Below are 17,043 nucleotides of genomic sequence, written 5' to 3'. Positions count from 1 at the left end.
AGAAAGGAAGTTTGAGCTCTCTCCAGTCTCTCTGGGTTGGATGGGGAAGTATTTGTGTCAAGTCTGCATTTTATATTGGCATTTCCTCTGCCTTCCTTTATATCTCAATCCTGACCTCCTGGGAGATGCAGGAACATTTTGTGATCCAGTGCCTGAGGTTTCTTTTTGCAGAGTGGGCATTAATAGAAGGACCCCAGTGGGGCACTGCACATTATCCACATCCCATCCTGGAGAGCCTCTGCCCGCCCTGCTCCCCAGACAATGCCCCCCAAACATCATAAGGATGACTTTGGACAGATTGCATTATAGTGAAAAATGTACATATGCATTTTACAGTACAGATGGGACTCCTTGCATTTTTGGAAGAAAAATATATGGATGAGGGTGTGTTTATTGGTATGCAGCAGCACTTGAAAATCTGCCTGGCTGTGCTGCTGGGTGCCTGCCCCAGCTCACACAGGAGAGTCCTGAGCAGCAGAGTTGCTTACAACATCTTGAGCAAATAGGAGAGATGCTGAGCAGTTTTACCAGAGGAATTATGGAGAGATGCAAATCTACCTCCCCACCTACAACACAAGCCCCCAGCAAAGGGTAAAAATGAGTAGAAAGAGAGGACAAAGAGGATGTGAGGCACGATGGACCACAGAAATAAACGTTCCCCCAGCTGACTGATTACTGGTGTGTAGTTAATGTGAAATAGGTGGTTGTTTAGGTAATTGGATGCTTTTCATTTCATGAAAGTGAAATGGGGTTGTTGTGCCAGAGCCATCTCAAGGGAGTTGTGGGTGATTATATGTCATTACCACATGTATATTAATAGGTCCTGGTAATTCAACCGTACTATATTTTTCAAATAAACAAAAATCTTGAAGTCCCACAATAGCCTCCAATTAAGAGGAAGTTTCACAGCAGTGTCTAAGAAATAATGTAAACTGAAAACAGCAGTCGAGCTAAATGGGAGAGTGGATTTCCAAGCAAAGCTAAATTTTTAACTTTGAGCTGTGTTAATAATTCACAAAACAAATTCTTGATGCGCTATCTGGGCTTTCAGCTGCTTGGTCCAATCAGTCCATTATTTTTAAATTTAAAGGAGGAAGAAAATAAGTAATTTCCAGTGAGGTCTGTTGTATCAATAATGCAGGGTTATTTCAAATGTTCTGGAGGATGTTACACTTAACATCAGGATCATGTACTGTTCTGCTTCTACCTTAGAGATAACAATTACTCAAACTTACATTTCAGTCTTTATTTATTTATTTCTTTTTAGAAACAGCACAAAGATGTTTCTCTTACTTCTGTACAACATTATGGGCTGGCACTCATAACCATTTTACCTATTTCAGCAGATCCCCCAGGCCTTTCTACAAAATCCTAAATAATCCATTACATCAAAAGTAGAGTTTTGTCCACAGAAGACAGATAGGAAGGGGAAGACCTGACCTTTTAGCAGAGTACCCTTTCCAGGAAAAAAACATCATTTCCATGGCAAAAAGAGAGACAGTTTGCAAGCTATTTATTTTCTGAGCTTTCCTGTCGTAAATCTCAAGGAAGGAAAAGATGGAGAATCACATGATAGCATAAGAAAGCAATGTTTTCTTTTTATATATTGTTTTATATGAAAACAATAACATCAGTGTTGGGTCACAATGAGAAATTAAGCTTTACTTGTAAGGCAGTTACACGGCAGAGCAGGGAGTCACAGTCTCCTCCTCAACTTCAGCAGGGTTTTCCTTTTAGACTTCTGCAGGATATTCCACTTTGACTTTTTTTTTCTCCTAAATTAAAAAAAAAAAGTTTGTTAGTAATTAAAATAGGACAAGCCTTAATTAATAGGAAAAATCAAAATAGGTAGGCAAGGACACTTCTGTGCTGTGGAACCCTTCTCTGCAAGGGCACCATCAGGGCTAAAGTAACTTCAGTGTAAGACAGAAAACAAAAAGTCAGAAGATTGGAAAAGAAAAAAGCGATACTGATAATTTCCAGTAACCCCATCTCATCTCCTTGCACAGGAGAGTATTTCAGCTGGTCCATGAGTAGTAACATCACAGGGCAGCCCTAGAGGAACCTGGCACTTTATTTGGTCTGTTTTCTTAGTCCCTTGGACAAGGGGCTCTCAGCCTGAGACTGGGAAAGGCTGTTATACGAGAGCTTGATTTATTTGCCTTGTAAAATGCAGTCGTAGAGGGAATATGATTGCCCTTTCTAAAATACATCACAGGAGTAAACACCCCACAGGGAGAAGAACAATTTAACCCAAAAGGCAATGTTAGCACAGGAACAAATGGTTTGAAACTGGCTATGAATTGTTTAGATTAGAAATTAAATGAATGTTTCTAACCGCCCGAGTGGTGAGGCTGGGAACAGCTTCCATCAGGAATACTGGGAGGCTGAAGAATCAGCTCCAGTTCTGGTTCTGGTTTCTGGAGGTTGTTCTGTCTGTGAGAGAAGCTTTCAGCAAGTGGGGTTCTGCATGGGAAGCTCCCAGCCCTGGTGATCCTCGAGGTCCCTCACAATCCTGTACCCACAGCATCGTTCACCACTCAGATCCCAAATAGCAGTGAAAGGTGGTCAGAGCTTTGCCAGAGGATGGAGCACCATGATGAGCATGAAATGATGAAAAAGAGATCTCCACATAGGCAGAGCAAGTGAAATCTTGGGAGGGTTTGGGTTGCTTTCAGCAGGCTCTGTGCAGGACAGCTGCAAAAGAAGGCAGCTTCCTCCTGGAGCAGGTGTAGTTTCCTTATGCTCTGGTTTATGTAATTTTCTTTTTTTGCTTTCCATAACTTGCAGTCTTTCTACTTAATTCCTTCAGCCCTCACCCAAAGCAAGGTCCTTGGCACTGAGACAGGACAGTTCTCTCCTTCCTCTTGCCATTGTAATGGAGTAATGGAAAATTCATGTCATTTCTGGAAGCAGAATTACCAAAGATCTTCCTCATTTCTGTCAAGATGTCCTTACTTTCTTCATTAAAGTTACATGAGGCATTACCTTCTATTGTGAGAGTGTTTCACACCAGCAGTTAATTTTTACACAATGCTTTTCCTTAGTAAAGTTCTCAAGGCTGGTAGGGATTTTTCTGGATTAAAGGCAAGATTATCATTAAAACCCTTTTCATTTATACTTTCAGCCCCTTAAATTTCAGTTAAAGAATCTTTAGAAGATAAATGGCTCAAGGCATCTCTTCTCTACAGTTCTTATCCTGCATTAGACTCAGGAAAGTAATTTTTCCCAAAACATGAGGAATCCCTTTGTCTCTACCTAAGCAAGCCACCCAGATACAAATCTCCTTTCCAGTGTGCCAGCTGTGTATCTGTAGCTGAAGGAGGATGTGAGGGGCTGCTGGAGAAGCCTTGCTGAGATGTTTTGTCCTTGAGCATCTCCCAATATGATACTGAAAGAAAAAAACTCTCATTTGAGCCATCCCATGGCTGTATGTGCCAAACTGCTCTGAGCTGTGATGGAGGAGCCCTTGGTTCTCCTCTGTGCCCACACCAGGGCCCATCACACTGTAACTTCTCTCTAAATGCCTCTATGAGGTTGTCATTAGACCTGGTTTTGTCTTCCTAATCAAAGCCAGAACAGTTTTTATTATTCCTTTTCATTTGATCATCATTCTTTCAGTAAAATAATGCCAAATGAAGATTGTCCTGTGATCAGGATGTGTGTTGCCATGCCCATCCTGACCAGCCTGTTCTTCCCGTGGGTGTTTTGCAGCCCCCCAGGATGGAGAGTGTGAACGGGCTCCTGCTGGGATATCGCATCTACTACCGCGAGCTGGACTACGACACCGGAGCTGGCACGGAATCCAAAACCATCCAGAACCCCTCAGCCCTGAGAGCAGAGCTCACACGTAAGCCTTGGACCTTAAAATATCCCACCGTGGTAATCTGTCATTACACCAGGCACTGCACAACCCTCTTACCCCATGGAAATGAAATGTAAGTCTAAGAGAGCTGGGAATAATTCAGGTTTTACACAATCAACCTGAAGATGCTGAAAAATGCAAGTGACTTGAGTGTGATCAGCATTGTAATGGTCTGTGCTGATCTCAGCCAGCATGCTGGAATTGATGGTCTGTCCCCCACGTACACTCTGATTTTCTGCTTCCCCTAACTCCACTTGATAATTACCCTGGTACACTTTGTTCTGCCTTCAAACAAGAGACACTTCATTTTCCTCAGCTGGCAACTTTTTCCCTTCTTGCTGGTTTTTTTCAATAGTTTTTATAATTGACGTTTTGTTTTTCTTTTTACAGTATGAGGAAAACAGCTGAGAAGAATTTTAAAATAGAATTTTTATAATTTCAAAGTGCTTGTCCACATTTTAGAAGAAAATAGCAAAGATGAGCAAGAATTTTTAGGTGCCTGCTTTCCATTTTAGTCACTGGGATTTATGGCTCACATGGAAAGAAGGTGGAGAGGGAGAGGAATAATAGAAAAAAATGAAAGGCTTTTTAGATAAAGGCTAGAAAGGAAATCAGAGAGAAGAATAGGCAGAATAAGATGATGTGAGGCAGACATGTGAACACTCAGTAGCCTGAGAAATAAAGTCCAGCAATGAGATGTGCTCATGTAGGGACCAGCTTTTGTCCTCTTCGATGTCACTGGAATATTCAGAATAAGATAATACTCCAAGAGCAGCAGAATAGGGTTCAGTGAGTCTATTTTAATATCTTATATCATCTGCTATGCTTTCCTGAACCCATAGAAATGATTTCTACAAAAGCAAGAGTGAATTTTAATGTGGGTGTGGATAAGTAGGTGCATTAAATATAAAGTAAGCCCCTAACTCTGACCTCACTTATGTGGTCAGAGCTAATGAGACTTCTCAGACTGAGCAGCTTGAACCAGGACAGAGATGCAAAGCTCTCATAGGTATAGGAATGCAGAAGGGTTTTTCTCAGACAAAAACTGAATGACTGACAGTGTACATTATGAAATCATGAATTTGGATGCTCTCACAAGATGGGGAGCCTGTGAAACCAACCAGTTTTGTCTTTTCCCTCTTTTTGTCTGGCCCTGCAGCTATATTCCTAATTACTGTAGAGGAGAAAAAACAAGCTGCACCTCTCCAGGGAGTCAAGAGACAGAGAGAGCAAGGGGTGGAGACAAATATATTCTAAGATAAATTTCCCTCTTTCTCCTCGTAATTCTCACCTTAGAACACCTCTGTTCCTCACTGACCCACAGTTTTGCACAGCTTAGCATATTATTACAATTCACTCACAGCAGGAATCTTGAATTCTTTCAGTGAAATCAATTTCAGGGAAATCAAATTCACGCTTAAAGAAACAGGTCCTGCCCTGATGTAAGTGTTCACTTTGTGGTCCAGCTTCCAGCTCAGCACTCTGCAGCTCTTCAAGTTTTGAATTTTGCATCTCGAGAAATCAGCATGTAATGCACCACTGTGAGCTTTCACCCCTAGAAATCATTTCGTTTTTACTCATTTGTTCTATTTAATCTAAAAGCCAGAACATCTTTGTGTTGTGTATTTGTGAGCTCTCTGTTTGAGGAGGAAATGAAACAGCCCCATGTGGGCGAGATGCTCTCGATGTGTTACGAGAGAGTGATGTGATTTTATTGCCCTTCAAGGTATATTCCTAAAGCTTAAACTGTGTATGGGTGTGCTGCCTCATTTGCCTCTGTCTCTGCTGTACATCATTTGCAATAACTATTTCCTTGCACTGTAACAAGCTTTCTGCTTTGCTTACCCTGAATAGCCCAAAGCAGCTTCAAGACAGTGAACAGCAGCTCTGCATTAACGACGTATGAATTAACACGTAAGTGCACATTGCCTTCAGTTGAGACTCTTTGTAATGGTTCAAAATATACCATGGGCAAACTCCTGTGGCTCTCCTCCGTGGATCCAGCAGAAATCAACACAGATTAATGACTCTGGCTTTCTCCAGTTTCTTTTTCTTTAAGCCTTTTGCTTCCCCTACACCCAGATACATCGATGATGCAAGTAGGTAGCTGTTGTAAAAATGTGGCTGCTGGGAAGGTAAAACATTAGTGACTGTAACAACCCAGCATTGCTGATGCTAAATGAATTTTGATTCACTTGCTATATATTCTGCAGTCCATCTGAGTTTAGCTGTATCACATCATTAGTCCTATGATTCAAGCATTGCGATGCTCGGGCATTCCATGGAGTACAAGGCCAATTTAGAAAGGGCCCAATGAATTTATGTGCATCTCCAGAGGTGTTTTCAATTGGAAATGAATAAAATAACATTCGACAGAGTTAAAAGGCAAGTTGCTTTGTGGTGCTGATGGTTCACTAGATAGGTTTTGCCCAAGGCTTTTGAGTCACAGATTGTGATGGACTAAAAAAAAGAAAAAATGAAGCCTGATCCCCACTGAAAGTTGCATGCATGAACTCTCGTGTTCCATTTTCTTCCACATCCAGTTAACACTATAATCTCCCTTGTGACTTCTCATGGCAGAAAAAACAGTTTCCCTGTGCAAGCTGCCCAGTACCATACGTGTGTATCTTGCTATTGTTTGCTTATGAACTCAGCACTGTTATTTCTGATTTGCTTGCTCCATCTTTTGCAGTCCATCCAAATTTAGTGACATGACATTTAAAAAATTTGGGATATATTAGGTATAATTTACAATGTGCCAGAGACTGGGGAATGATGCTGAAGTCACAGTCAGATATTGGAGCACAACACTTAAAACAGTTCTGGGACACTGAAATTAGACAAACTTGCCTAATTAGACATACCAAACCAATGGCACACTGTCAGCCCTGTGTTAAGGGGACTCTGATTCATAGATAGCAGGGAAAATTATTGGCAAAGGGAGAAATTTGGACCTCTGGCCATGCGTGTCTTAATTCAATGCTCATTTAAATAGGGCAATTTATATTATTGATTGCTCTCTTACTCTAATTTCCCTGTTAAGTATTGTAGATGATAAATTTATCTGTTAGGATTGATTCTTTCATCCTGAAAATGCAAAATCTGAAACTACTCAGGCGCTGCCTCCCTCAATGACGTTGATGTGATTCTGCTCCACCCTCGTTGCATCTGTTAATTACCCACAAACAATTGGGGGTTTTAGATTTTTTCACGCTTCTCTCACTCTCTCACCTCATCTGTCAGAGCAGTTTCTCTGTGTCAGCAAAGAAATTTGTTGCCTGGTGTCCAAATGGAGTCCAGCCTTCAAATTCTCCTTTCTGGTTGTGATTGATGGTCGGGCTGTGGTCACGTTGGAGGAGAAGATCCCCATGGAGGACCTGGAATGGGACTCCAGATTCCCCACTGCAGATCTCCCTGTGCACCTGCTTCAGCTTTTCTAGAGCAGTGCAGTTCCCAGATGCTCCCCCTAAATCAGCATCCCAGGGATTAGGCAAATGCTAGCCAGGCTCTTCCCTACCAGTGCAGGTCAAAATGAGGCCTTATGGTGACATTCAAAGGCAAATCCTGCCATTTTCTGTACTTAAAAATGACCTAGAGATGTTCCTCTGGTTAGTTATCCATAAGAAATAGAGAGAAATTATTATTCCTCTCACTGGAGTGTCACTGTGAGGAAACTCTGGAAAACCCTGCCATTTCATCACAAATGTCTTTCAAAATGATGCAAATACTGTTGTGATGTGTGAATTCAGGAAGGCTTGAAGTAGACATTGCACTATTGTAGTGTTCTCTTGCCACTGCTCTATTCTGAGAGACAAGTCTGGAGATAAAGAGGTGTTGGAGTCTAAAAGATAGCTGTAATACAATATAAATCATAATATATAATATTAATATGTAATATTTTACCTTTTCAGAATTGAAGAAATACAAGAGATATGAAGTACTAATGACAGCATATAATGTCATTGGTGAGAGCCCTACCAGCACACCAGTGGAAGTGTTTGTGGGTGAAGCAGGTAGGTGAAAAGAAAATCAGTTGATTTCTTTTTCCACATAGTGTTCAATAATTGTCCAGGAAAGGCATTATTTGAAAAATTCCCCAGTCATTATTGCTGGCAGTTTTTTGTTGCCCACTCTCCTGGAATAGGCACTGGCAGTTTCTTGCCATTGGAAAACCAGCTGGTCTGCAGGAAGGAGGGAAGAAAGGACATGTGAAAGAAAGAAAAGAAAATATTTTTGGAGTTGCAGGAGGATGACTGTTCATACCAAATTAGCTTGAGGGAAAAATTGACTCAAGTTAAAGAAGTGAAAAGTGGAGCACAGGAAAGTCACAAGGGAAAAGAAACAAAACTACAAAACGAGGGAGACTCAGAAAGCTGATCCTTTTATTTTATAACTCTCTGTGTAGAGGCATTGCCTGGCACCACACTGGCTGTGTTTTTGTGTTCTTGAAGCAAGGAGATGCATGTCTGGTTTAGTGCTGGTTTTGGAGACAGGGCTTGGGTGCTCCCAGGAGTGGTGCAGATTGTCCCTGCATCCAGCCCTGCTCAGTGGCACTGTTCAGGCCTTTGCTTATCTGGATCTGGTGCCTGAGTCCTTTTTGATCATTTCAAAATGTTTTAAAAAGATCCTTCCCCCCACTGGAAGGCTGGAGGTGGAAATGAGGACAGAAGAGTTGAGCAGACACTTCTGTGAATGCCCTGAGGAGCGGGTGCTTTGTGAGAGCCCAGATAACCCCCAGCCAGTCTGTCCCCCCAGAAATCCAGCTGGGAAGGGCAGGATTGGAGTAGCTGCTGCCCTCCTGCCAGCAGGGCTGTGGTTGTGGTGATCCCAGCTGGAGGGAGGCAGGCAGGCTCTGAAATCCTCGTTAGTTCTGCTCTCCATTTCTGCAGCAGCAGCGTTTGAAGCTCAGAACAAGGGGAGGCAGCTCGACCCTCGCGTTGCCTGGCCCAGCACTGGAGCTGATTGCACTTTGTTCTGTGTCTCGGGGCTGTGGGATGGAGGAGCTATCAAAGCCAGCACTAATTCATTTCATTATTGCTCATTAAACATTCTATTGCTCAAAACTAAGCAAAGCACATTTTTTTTAAGAACTCTGCTGTGCATTTTTTTAAACTCTGCTTAACCTTTTCTTTTCAAATATGGTGCAACATTCACCATCTTTCTTTGAAAACATCATAAATTAATCAGAGCAGCGTTGTCCTGGAGAGACAGCTGGCAATATTTACATTTTTTTCTAGTTTGCTTCTGCTCCAACTTACTTCTGCAACTGCAGCAGAGAAAGTCCCAGGTGGAGCCAACTGTATCTGGCTTCAAAATACATTTTTGTTTCCGAGCTAAGTATCTCCCTGCTGCAAATGGAGCCAGCACATGCACTTATACACATGTACACAGCATGGGAAATCAGCTGGGGAAAACAAGGAAATGCTGTTATACTGTGTCTTTTAATCCCACAGTCCAGATCTTGCTATCATAACTCAGGGAACAAGGCAGTGGAAGGAGACAGACTTGGGAGGACACGGAGATAATTACAGGACCCCTGAGTGTCTGAAGGAAGCGGGGCTGGAATTAGATGAGCTTTAAGATCCCTTCCAACTCCAACCATTCCATGATTCTATCCAGGAGGCCTCCTTTCCCAGGCAGGGCTGCTGTGTCTGAAGTTGCAGTGTGTGACTTGGCTGTTGTGTTAGAGTTCCTGGATTTACCTCTGGAAAGGGACTGTCCAGGTTGACTCAGCAGAGATGATGAATGTAGGATCTTCCTGCTGATTTTCACTCTTGTTGTGTGAAGTTATTACACTTTGTTATATAACTGCCTCTTCCACCTCCAGAACTGGCTGTGATTTATGCTGTGAGTAAAGTGATTGGAGATGGTATTGCAATTTAAGTTTTAAATTGATTTGTGACACCTTTGAGTTAAAGTGTGCTGTGGAAATATAAGGTTTTTGCTGTTATTGTTTGCTCAATGTTCTTACCCACGGTAAAGGCAGTTAAGCAGCAAGCTGGAAAAAAATGAGTCTGCTGAGCTCCAGCAATGGGGCACTCAGGTTAAAAACAGAGAAAAGCTTCCCAATAAACAAGTGCTGACACATGCACAGCACTGGGCACAGCGTGAGTGAAGGTGGCCAGTCCCTGGGCTGAAGCTCTCAGGTAACTCTTGTCTCAGTGCTGTTAAATGGGGCCTGGTTCTGCCCTAAGCATTGCAGTAACTCTGGGAGAGGGGAGAACATTCCTCTCTGGCTCATAAAAAGGGATCAAAATGGCCTTTGTGCCTTTGGGGAAATGTGCTGGGCTTGGGCCAGCTCAGTCAAAACACCCATTTCTGTTGGGTGTTCATGTTGCTGGTGGTTGTGCTGTTCAGCTTCTACAGAGTGGTGCAGAAGGAGGAGTGTCTTTGATTCCTTCCTTTCCTCTTGTGCTCTCCCCTGTTAGATTTCAAAACTTCTCTGTGATCAAACCTGGGTTTTACTGTAAAAGTTCCAGTAGGTAATGGAACCACTTGAAAAGCTTGGGGGGAAAAAAGCTACTAAAACCAACCTTCCTCAAGTTTTGCCAATTAAATGAGCAAATATACCCAAATGGGGAGTTTCTCTCCAGCCCTGGAGTGCTCTTGAGCTGTGCTGCAGCCAACTGCCCCCTTGGGCAGCCTAAGCAGGTCTTCCCTGCCTCTGGCTGATGGGCAGGGGGAAATTCTGGAGGAGAACAATGGGCCAGCCATGAGTAAAAGGCCTCTGTAGCCCAACTTGCATGGTGAACAGGAAAGCTGGGTGCCAGTGGTTTGGATCTTTTTGGTGGGTTTTTGATGGTGGTTTTTTTTTATTTTATCCTACAGGTAGAGAAAATGCTTTCCCTTTTTTGGGTAGCCCATAAGATCAAAGGCTTCCTTTTGAGTTCTGCCTGGATATTGGCAAAACTCGCTGGTGTGGAGAGCAGTTCTTCCCCAAGATAGGAGAGTGGGCTGGGAGTCCTTGAGCTGAGCACAGCTGGGAAGGATGTGCTGCCTGTTCAGCCTGAGCAGAGCCCGTGTCCTTCCCCCACCTGCCTCAAGCATCTGCATCCCTCTCCTCCAAGGCCCAGAAGATCCTCTAACTCTGCCTTTTTAGAGCTGGCTGCAGCTCTGCCCTGCTCATTAGAGAACCATGTGCATCTCCTGACAAATGACAGAAAAATTGAAAGCCACCACTTGCAGAAATTAGGAAGGGAGTCGCAGCCCCGCTGGCAAGCCCCCTTTTCGCCTTGTTAATTCATTTAACAGTTCAGCTGTCAGGGATGCTGGCTCTGATTGGGGAGGCAGTGAGTGTTCAGCAGAGGCTGGCTACTGATATTCATCCCAGCCCCAAACGCAGCTGCTACCAGAGGTGCTGTTCTGCTCCACTGAAATTAAGACTCTGTTAGAGCAGCCACTATATCAAGAGCATTATTCTACCAGGTTGCTGTCACCACCTGATTGTGTGGGGGGCTCTGGAGTTCGGGAGACTCCACTACCTGCGTTTTAATTAAACAGAAATCACAGGTTTGGGCCAGGCGTGCTTCACCTAATTTGGGAAGGTGAATAAAGTAAAATGTGGTAATACAAATCCTGTGCTAACGAGCCTGCAGCCTTCAGTGCTTCTCCCATATACTGCAAAGCTGTTTTGGATGAAAAGTAATGAAATTCATCATTTCTTCCAGCAGCTGTTGCTGGAGTAGAGTGAGTGTGTGCAGAGAGGAGGTGGCAGAAGGGGTGAAGTGCTTCGAGAGACATCAGCCTTTAAACAGGTTGTAAATCCATTTGTGTGAAGAGGGGAGTGATGTGTGTCATTATAACTGATGGTGACATTGGTGACCTTCAGAATTCACAAGAACTGATGAGGCCGGGTTGTTGTTGTTGTTCTTTTTAATGATGATCTCTGAGAGCTGGTTCTGTAATGGGAAAGGCAAGGAGTAAAAAGAGCTGGGAGACAAATCCCTTTTGTTTAGTAGTCCTCCATTGAAATGCCACTTTAGTTGTACCATCGTTTTTCAGAGAACATTACCTGGCTCTCTCATTTTCTTCCAAGTGGAACTGTAGCTTGGAAAAGAGCAGAAATGGAGCAGAGTGATGTCTGCTTCTTACCTCTGCCTTCAAAAGCTGAATCCACCTCTTAGTGCAAGGCCAGCAGACACCAAACCAAATTTCTTCCTGTTATGTGCAATTATTCTCATCTGCCCTCCTGCCTGCAGCTCCACAGGTGTTCCTGGACCTCACAAATTTTATTTAATTCACCCATAGCTGACACAGGAAGATCTGCTCTGCCGGTAATGTCAGGGGAAGCACTTGGAGCTGCCTGACCATCTCCAGCATTTTGCTGGCCAGAAACAGAAACCACCTGGAAAACTTCAAGACTAAAAATAGTGAAATAGGTTTGGGACAGAAAAGGCTACACTGAGAGAGCGAGGCATGATAAGGACAAAGAAGCTGTGTAAGGAAGCAAAGACTTGACTCCAAGTACTTGGCTCCCCTTTAGAAACTGCTTCCAGCACAGAGCTCTTGTCCCTTCTCACCTGGTTATCTGTGCTGGGGCAACATCCCTTTGTGCTGAAGGCGAGGAAGGTTGGCAGGACAAGGCTCCTTTGCCCTTGGGTGTTTTAATCTCTTCCGTCAGGCTTTGCCCTTTTACATGTGCACTCCAGATTCCCCCGGTGGTGTCACCTCTGTCCCTTTCTGGAGAAGGGGGTCCCTCAGCCCTACCTGAGCCCCCCTTTTCTCTTACAGCACAGCAGCTTTATCTCCTCCCCTGCCCCAAAGAGCAGAGGAGATGCTGTGTGGAGTCCCCTGTGCCTCCTTGGTCTCAGGCAGGGGAGGAATGACAGGATTCCAGCACATCCGAGCTGGCAGCCTGTGCCCTGTGCAGCCCCTGGCTGTGCGCTCCTATCTCGGTGCCACACGAGGGCTGGCTGTGCCTCTGCAGATAGCAGCACGCTGCTGCTGGCACAGCTGCAAGAGCTGGGTGGGCACTGCCATCCCAGATGCCACTGGAGAAGGGAAGAGAAGGATTATCATGGCCATTTCACATTGCAGTAGTCTGAAACCTGTCAGCCTTGGGGACGGTATCTTCCCTCGATAAACAAAAGGAGATGGAGGGAAGCTATTGGGGAATGGAATGGTAAATGAATTCTTGGTTTCACATGCTCAAACTTTAAACAAAGGGCAACTTTGGTGCTTTAAAAGTACCAAGCCTTTGAAATAAAAGGATGTTTGCCTTTTTTGCTGATACCTCTGGACATCAGCAAGAGGCTACCTTTGGGGGATGGGAGGGTGTTTGAAACTGGTTGTCCTTTCTCCCTTGTCTTTAAATTTAAAGAACATGCGAAGCTGTTCCAATGTGATGTTCAGTTCTGGATGAGCTTTACCCTGTCATTCTGGGAATGCCTTGCTCCAGGAGTGACACTGGGTTGCCATCCTGTCCCCAGTGCCTTTCTCTCTGAGAAGGTCTCCTGTCAGCTTGGAGTTAAAGATGCAAGCCATGTTGTCCAACAATGTCCTAAAGACAGAGTAAAGTCAGAGCAGAGCAAGAAAGGCAAGCTGTATGAAGATGAAAGGAAAAAAAGAAGTGGTGAGACATTTCCTGGGAAAGTAACCTCTTTCCAGTTTCTCTTAGAATTCAATTCATCTGTATCCCTGCATCATCCCATTTCTGAGAGTAGGATTGGCCACTGGGCACATCCCATCCATGTTTCTTGGTGGATTTTAAACTTCTCCAGGTTCACTCCATGTACAAGGGCTTGTCTGCAGCAAGTCCAATTTGGATTTGTTGTTCCCCTCAGTGCAGCTCTGCTGGAGGTAGCAGGAGTGTTGATAGCACATGGCTGTGGGATCTAATCCTGCAGGGCTGCGACAGGACAGTAGAAAATAACAAAGTGTGCCCACATCAGAGCATTAGTCACTGCTTGTGTGCTACTGGTATTGTTACAATGCTGGGGAGTTATGGAAATGAATTTTCTCTTTAAGGCTTGGCTCCCTTTCCTACTCAAACTGGCTATTTTTTAAGGGTAATTTTATATTCTTAATCTGTTTACAGATGATGTGAAGGTTTTGCTAATTAGACTTCCAGATTTGGTAGCTTAGCTCAGTAGCTGCTCTTACAATGGCAAGACAGAAAGTAACCGTGCCAGTGTGAGTCTGTGGAAGAAGTGTCCTTAATGTCAACATGTCAAAAAGACATCCCTGCAGCTCTCTGGAGACTGAAATCTAATGTCAAGGCAGAAGGAAGCAAAGTCTGGGAGTCGTAGTGCTGTCAAAGCAAGTTATTCTACCATATAGGAGAAGGAATTTTAAGCGAATGCACTGGAAAGCAGTGTCCAGATTGAGACATAGATTTGATGGGCTTATTTGACATCTTTAATTCTCCATTGACAGTCCAAAGCTCCCTAAAATGATTTGCAATGTTTTCATGCTGCAAGTAAAAGCCGAACGCGCGCCTCATTAACAGCTCATTAAGTTGTTAATATTGGTCATCAGCAGCCTTTGGTACGGCACAATGCTTTATGCAGTGCGGCAGCTCCTGCTTGGCTCGGGTCTAATTGCCTCTTTTCATCACGTCTCAATGTAGGAAAGATGTTTCTGTCCTAGCAGAAACATCCGCGGTGTTCGATGCGCCGGTCCCCGGCTGTGGCAGGGCCGGGAGGAGTGGGCACCGTTTTGCTCAGATGATGAACTCACAACCCCCAAGCGTTTGATGCTGAATTTTTTTCTGTGCCGATTTTCTGTAGCCCCCGTGCCCAAATTCATCACGAGCTCGTGGCTGTGCGCTGCAGCTGTGGGAGGGGAAGGACAGATGAGCTGCTGTGCTGCTGCAGAGCTCCATGGGCTGGGAGCGCCAGGGAGGGACATCTCTGCACAGGGAGGAGAAACCTGGTGGGGTATGCAGAGCTCTGCTGAACTCACAGCTCAGCTTACTCCTTTAAAAGCAGAGGAATTAACCTTCCTTTCAAAAAACATGAGCAATCAGTAGTAAAGTCAAATGAAGCAGAAATTGCCCTGGTAAAGAGTTGGGGAAGCCCCTGGCTGATAACTCCTATTCCAGCAGACACAGGCTGGAGTTGGAGTGCTTTGACTAAAGGGTTATATTTGCAGCCAAATTCCTATTCTGCCTAATTGTGCAGTCCTGCTCTGCTTGTTTGCAGTCATCCTGGGATATGTGAGCAAAATTTGTGCTGTAAGTATTTTCATATGGGTCTCAACTCCCGTGGCTTTGCCTCCTCTGTACAGCTTTGCTGTGAAGCCAGCTGTGGAGAAACACAGTTGGTTTTCTTCTCTGACATCTGTTTGCTGTATCCGTCGTCAGTCACAGAACTGGAGGCTTTTCAGGTTGCTTGTTGTAGACTAAAAACAAAAAAGTTGCAATTTTTTCTTAAGAAAGTATGAATTAGTAATAGTCTAAAATATCTTGGCTGCAGCAGCCCAAGCACTGAGATAGAATGGAGGTGTGAAACTGCAGCAGTGATCTCAGGGATGAAAAATAAAGAGAGAAAGAGAAAACTCTCACTGAGAGTTTAGAAAATTTAAATTTAATCTCTCTCTCCTCAGGAGCACAAGAACACAGTCTTCTGTGGGCTCCCTGGGGTTCCCTGACCATTGCAATCTGTAAATCCTAAATTAATTCCTCGTGGGGGTCAGCTACCCAAACTGGCATTAAAGCCACAGTGAAAGGTTATTCCAGGGGCAGATCTCACCTGCGCCCTTTGACTTTTTTCTGATACAGCTTTTGACATTTGGTAGATGGCAAACCCAGGGGAGGTTATTTGATACGCTCTCTTGGCTGCACTGAAGCAGAAGGATTAGATTGCAGTAGGTGCTGCCATTGCTCTTAGTGGATGTGAAGTGGGTGCTTTTGTCAGTTGCCATGAACTTGTGGTATTATGATATTCAAATGTGGCATTAACAAATTATAATAAGTGGAACATTACTACAAATAGAGGAGGAGGAATTTTGAGTCCTGGAGAGTGTGAGGAAATAATCTGAAATTGGTAATTTTGCTTCTCTAATGGGTAGATTTGTAAGAGAGCAGAGGGCAGTGCTTTCCCCTCCTGTAGCTCCCAGTGCACATGAGAGAGGATCAGCAGCTCCTCACCATCCCTTGAACAACCTTCAGCCCTCCTGGGGGTGAATCCTGCACTCATCAGAGCTGGCACTGCTCTCCTTGCACAACACTTTCTGCTCTTGGATGGAGAAACCCCCAAGTGCAGGGATGTGAGGGAGAGGGAGCTGCAGGAGCCATCCCTGATTTCATGGGTGTCAGAGAGAGGGGGTTTCAGCTTGCAGGCTTGTGCCTCCCTAATGCTGTCAGGCTCTTGCTGCTCATGGCCCATGTCTGCTGACTGCTGGGCTGCCTGCCTCTGTGTTAATATCCATCCTGACATGAAAGAAATAGAGGGAAAAGCTCATTTTATTATTCCCCCCACTTCTTGTTTTAACCACCTGTATGCCCTTTCCAGAGGCAGTCTGACAGTTCTGTGAAGGCTTTTCTTTGGGCCAGGCTCACTCACTTCCTTGATGGATAATCTCAGTATGCAATCTGAAAGCCTCCTCTAGGGTTGTGTTTGCTGAGTAGAACTGTGGAATTCAGCAAAAGAAAATTGTGTCGTTTTTGTTTGCCAGCTCTTTCACAGCACTGCCCTGTGGGGTTTGCCATGGTTCTAATACCCAGATCATGTCTGCCCCATGAAATTCCCAGATTGCACATGGCTCACTCACATGGGAAATCCAAACCCCCTGTAAGAGATTAGGGGTCATAGCAACAGTGTGTTCACCACTGGAAGAGTTAGTGAGGAACAGGGTGAGAATGGCTCCTCAGTTCAAAAAGGGCACTGGCAAGTAAACCCGTAGATCTGTGTCTGTGGAAAAGACACTGCACTTCTAGTCCTTGTTTCATTTCAGTTTTTAGGAATTCAGTTTGCAGGAATGCCATCTCCCCCTCCCTCCACCCCCACCTCCCTCCTGTATCTCTGCAGGTGCTGACAATACCTGTGCCAACACTGGGAAGCTTCCCAGTGCTAAGCATAGAAGCTGGGGATGTTACATTTGGGGATCATTTGCAGCTGCTTTGATTTATGTTTCTTCATTACTTTAATACCCTTAAAAAATTGATGTGGCAAAACATAGCTACTGTACTAAATGTGGTATTCAGAGGAGAGCCAAGTGTTTGCCTACCCAGACAAGAT

General features: G+C 44.3%; 1 protein-coding gene across 1 annotated transcript in view; it reads left to right on the top strand.

Moving 5' to 3' along the window:
• SDK1 (sidekick cell adhesion molecule 1) overlaps window positions 1-17,043 on the top strand; it is a 384,823-nt gene that overhangs the window by 329,207 nt on the left and 38,573 nt on the right. Inside the window, exons 33-35 of the mRNA XM_058035661.1 lie at window positions 3,715-3,850; window positions 5,720-5,779; window positions 7,777-7,878. Of these exons, the coding sequence (XP_057891644.1) occupies window positions 3,715-3,850; window positions 5,720-5,779; window positions 7,777-7,878 (298 nt within the window). The remainder of the gene's footprint in view (window positions 1-3,714; window positions 3,851-5,719; window positions 5,780-7,776; window positions 7,879-17,043) is intronic.

The sequence above is a fragment of the Melospiza georgiana genome, chromosome 16 (genome assembly GCF_028018845.1).
Source record: "Melospiza georgiana isolate bMelGeo1 chromosome 16, bMelGeo1.pri, whole genome shotgun sequence".
NCBI classification, from domain to species: domain Eukaryota; kingdom Metazoa; phylum Chordata; class Aves; order Passeriformes; family Passerellidae; genus Melospiza; species Melospiza georgiana.
The sequence above is the reverse complement of the archived record's forward strand: the minus strand, read 5'-3'. Positions and strand labels throughout refer to the sequence as shown.